The sequence below is a fragment of the Octopus bimaculoides genome, chromosome 3 (assembly GCF_001194135.2).
Source record: "Octopus bimaculoides isolate UCB-OBI-ISO-001 chromosome 3, ASM119413v2, whole genome shotgun sequence".
NCBI classification, from domain to species: domain Eukaryota; kingdom Metazoa; phylum Mollusca; class Cephalopoda; order Octopoda; family Octopodidae; genus Octopus; species Octopus bimaculoides.
This window is the reverse complement of record NC_068983.1, coordinates 46,741,531-46,745,594: the sequence shown is the minus strand read 5'-3', so window position 1 is coordinate 46,745,594 and position 4,064 is coordinate 46,741,531. Positions and strand designations below refer to the sequence as shown.

At 34.1% G+C, this 4,064-nt stretch overlaps 1 protein-coding gene across 1 annotated transcript in view; it reads right to left on the bottom strand.

Moving 5' to 3' along the window:
* The window catches only part of LOC106875605 (telomerase protein component 1), a 214,501-nt gene that overhangs the window by 149,830 nt on the left and 60,607 nt on the right, over nucleotides 1-4,064 (bottom strand). The window contains exon 21 of the mRNA XM_052966744.1: nucleotides 4,024-4,061. Coding sequence (XP_052822704.1) covers nucleotides 4,024-4,061 — 38 coding nt within the window. The remainder of the gene's footprint in view (nucleotides 1-4,023; nucleotides 4,062-4,064) is intronic.

The following is a 4,064-nucleotide window of genomic DNA, read 5'->3' as shown; positions in this document are numbered from 1 at the left end:
ATATATATATATATATGCATATTAGATTGTTAGCCACTACACATTCTTTCTTATCTCTCCTTGTTTCTTTTTGTCAGTGTTGGTGTGTTTACGTCCCTGTAACTTGGCAGTTCAGCGAAAAACCCTGACAGAATAAGTACTAGACTAAAGAAATGAGTCCTGGAGTCATTTCATTTGACTAAAACCCTTCAAGGTGGTGCTGCGACATGGTCACAGTGAAATGATTGAAACAAGTTAAAGAATAAAAGAATAATGTAGGTGCTGCAGTATGGCCTTAGCCTTATTTATGATGGATAAAGCAAATGAAAAAAAAACATAAAAAGAACAAAGGACCCCAAAAAAATGAATATTTGATCAACAGGACAACAAATCAATAAACACATTCCTTGAGGGAATTGAAATTGAATTCAATTAAATAGCCTCGTCCTGAACAACCCTGGAAGGAATGAAAATATATAAAGATCAATAAAATTTCCAAATATAGATCTGATTTGATTTTTTTGTTTTGTTTAGTCATTTATTTATTTTTACAATGTTTAAAAATGTCAAGTTATATATTGATTCCTACATATATTTTTTGTTTGTTTGTTTGTTTGAAGGAAAGAAAGAAAGGAAGGAAGGAAAGAAGGAAGGTAAAGAAAGAAAGAAAGAAAGAGAAAGAATGAAAGAAACAAACAAAGTTAAGGCATATTTTCCACAGCTGGGTGCTCTTCCTGTCATCAACCCTTACCTGATTGCAAGCAAAGTAATATTTCCTCCCATGGCTGAACATGTTTGCACAGAAGATTGAGAACGAATGATGAATAATATACTGCTTGTATAACGGTGACACTCACAACTATCACGTAATATCTAACCAAGGAGGTACAAACACATGCATACACATACACACACACACACACACACACACACACACAAATACATGTTTTAGTTTTATTTTTCCCTTTGTTTTGTTTTATCTTGTTTTGTGTCCCTACATGTTTTGTATTGTCCCCTCTATGTATGCCCCGTGTGGGTAATAAAGAAACCTACTACATACACATGTATTTTCATAGTACAGTTCTATATTTAAGAGATGAGGAATTATGTACATTATTTACATTTAACGGATATTTGTCCTCATCTTATTTGTTCTTAACACATACACACACAAACACACACACATAGACACACACACACACTCACTCAAACAAACATTTTTATTTTATTTTTCCATTTGTTTAGTTTTATCTTGCCCACGGGCATATGGCGCAGTAGTTAAGAGCCCAGGCTACTAAGATTCTGAGTTCAATTCCAGGCAGTGACCTGAATAATAATAATAATAATAATAATAATAATAATAACAACAATATTGAAAACTACCTTAGGAATGAGAACCCAGGTTCAAAATTTCCCCAAGACATCTGACGAAGGCTGGAGGGTATATCAGACAAAACGTGTTAACAACAAACAAGATAAGGACAAATATCCGTCAAATGTAAATAATGTATATTTCCATAGTGTTCGTATCGTGCTGGTGTTTTTGAGCTGTCAGAAACGTTAGCACGCTGGACGAAATGCATAGCAGTATTTCATTTGTCTTTACGTTCTGAGTTCAAATTCCGCCGAGGTTGATCAACTTTGCCTTTCATCCTTTCTGGGTCAATAAATTAAGTACTGGGGCTGATATAATTGAATGGCCCCTTCCCCCAAAATTTCGGGCCTTGTGCCTAGAGTAGAAAAGAATATTGGTTTCAAATTTAGGCGGCGAGCTGGCAGAAACATTAGCACGTTGGGCGAAATGTTTAGCGGTATTTCGTCTGTCTTTACGTTCTGAGTTCAAATCCTGCCGAGGTTTCCAGCTGCCAAATCCACTCTCAAGTTTTTGGTTGGCCTGGATCTACAGTAGAACACATTTTCTCAAAGTGCTATGCAGTGAGACTGAACATGGAACCATGTAGTTGAGAAGCAAATCTTTTTACCACATGGCTACGCTTGTGCCTATGTGTATCTGTCTTTACATGTGCACTGGTTTTAACACACTAGTTGTTAAAACCAGTGTAGTAGATGTGGGTAGAATGCACCCATAAATCTCCTCTTCGTGTAGAATGCATCCATAAATCTGCTCTTTGATTTCCATGAATCTGCTCTTTGATCTCTATAAATCTCCTCTTAGTGCATAATAAATTATGCACTGAGATTTGACTGCTATTTCTAGCAACTTAGCAGTACCAAGTTCAATTCCTCTTGCAAGAAAAGCTACTTATGATAGATAGACCCGTAAGGTGGAGTGACTGCTCTATTGAGTATCACTGGCAATTCTCTGTGGCAACACCATCATGATCATTACTGCAGGGCATGGCTGAGCATACCATTTGTTCTAGGGTGTGTGGCCTATCATCCTCCTCCTCCTCCATTTTCTACTGTTTTACCCCCCCACCACCACCACCGTTTTTTCTTTCTTTTCCTTTTTTATCTTTTTTTTTTCTGTTTCTTCATATTTAAATGTTACAATTTAAAATGTGATCTGTGAGACAGATATTTATCTGTCATTCCTTAATACAGAAACTGTAGCTGATTAGCAGATCAAGAAACCACACATAGTACTGTTTCTACGATTATTTCATCTGTTTTTTTTTTTTTTCTCATACATTTAAGATTACATTAACCAATACGTTGTCATCATCATCATTATTTTAATGTCCATTTTTCTACGCTTGTATGGGTTAGACTGTCACACTTTTGGATTTGAAACTTAACAACTAAATTTACAAATTATAAAACGGATTAGCTAAACTTATAGACTTCTAAACTAACCAAGTAAATTTACAGAGAACACAACTAATTAGCTAAATTTTAAGACTATAAAACCACTGATTAGCTAGCTTTACAAATCATAGAACTAATTAACTAAATTTTAAGTAATTGGTAAGATTTAGCAAAATTAAATTAAAGTGAATAGCAAAATTTCATAAATGTAACTGATTAGCTAAATATAAAGGTTTTAATACTAATTATCTATATTTTTAGATCTTAAAACTGATTAGCAAAATTTCATATCATTGCTATTATGCAAACGTATCCGAAGTCCAAAACGTTGCTTTTTCAGAAAGCGGGAAAATAGTTTAACCATTCCATTTTTTTTACAATAGCAACAGTTTCAGCTTAACAATAATACTTTGTTCGGTGCATAAAATCGTAACTCCATGCATGTATGATATTTTCAGTCAGAAATATTTTTGCAAAACTGTCATATGTAAGACTTACTACACTTTTAAAAAATGCTAAACCGTTGTACTACACTTTGATAATTTCCATACCTTGGCATCTGAAGCATCTGGAGATACAATAGTTTGATCAAAAGAACCGGCTATTGCAAGCAAAATTAAATATTGAAAAAAAAACACATTTGGCCAAAATTGGACATACAATTTAACAGTTTAACATAATAGCAATGATATATGTAATTGATGAACTAAATCTAAAGGTTTTAATACCAATTAGCTTAACTAAATTTACAGATTTTAAAACTAATTAGCAAAATTTAAAGATTTTATTGTGGATCCCTAATTTACTATTTTGTGGTATAGGCCCCTAAAAATCTTATATGGACCCTCAGGGGTTATAAGGACCCTGGTTGGGAACCACTGATCTAGTGTAAACAGCAGCAACAATAAGAAACATGATGACTTTTCTCATTCACAAGACAGGAGCAATGCTGGTTAAACATGATTGGCATATTCTGTTGTGTCTGGGGAGAGTCATTTTCTTTTTGTGCCTTATAATTTAACACACTCACCGGTAAAATTCAAGACTATTGAAAAGGTTGCAAGACGCAACGAAAATTTTAGGGAAATAAAAATAAGGAATAAGTGGAAATTTTACCGGTGAGTGTGTTAAATTATAAGGTACAAAAAGAAAATGACTCTCCCCAGACACAACAGAATATGCTTCAACACACGAACTCACATAAAGAATCCTGCAAACCAAATCCAAAAACGAAATATGGTTGTCATAGATCTAAGACTAAACAATTGCACTTACTTGTCTGAAATACTTTCACTTCCCTGCAATGCTGACATCTT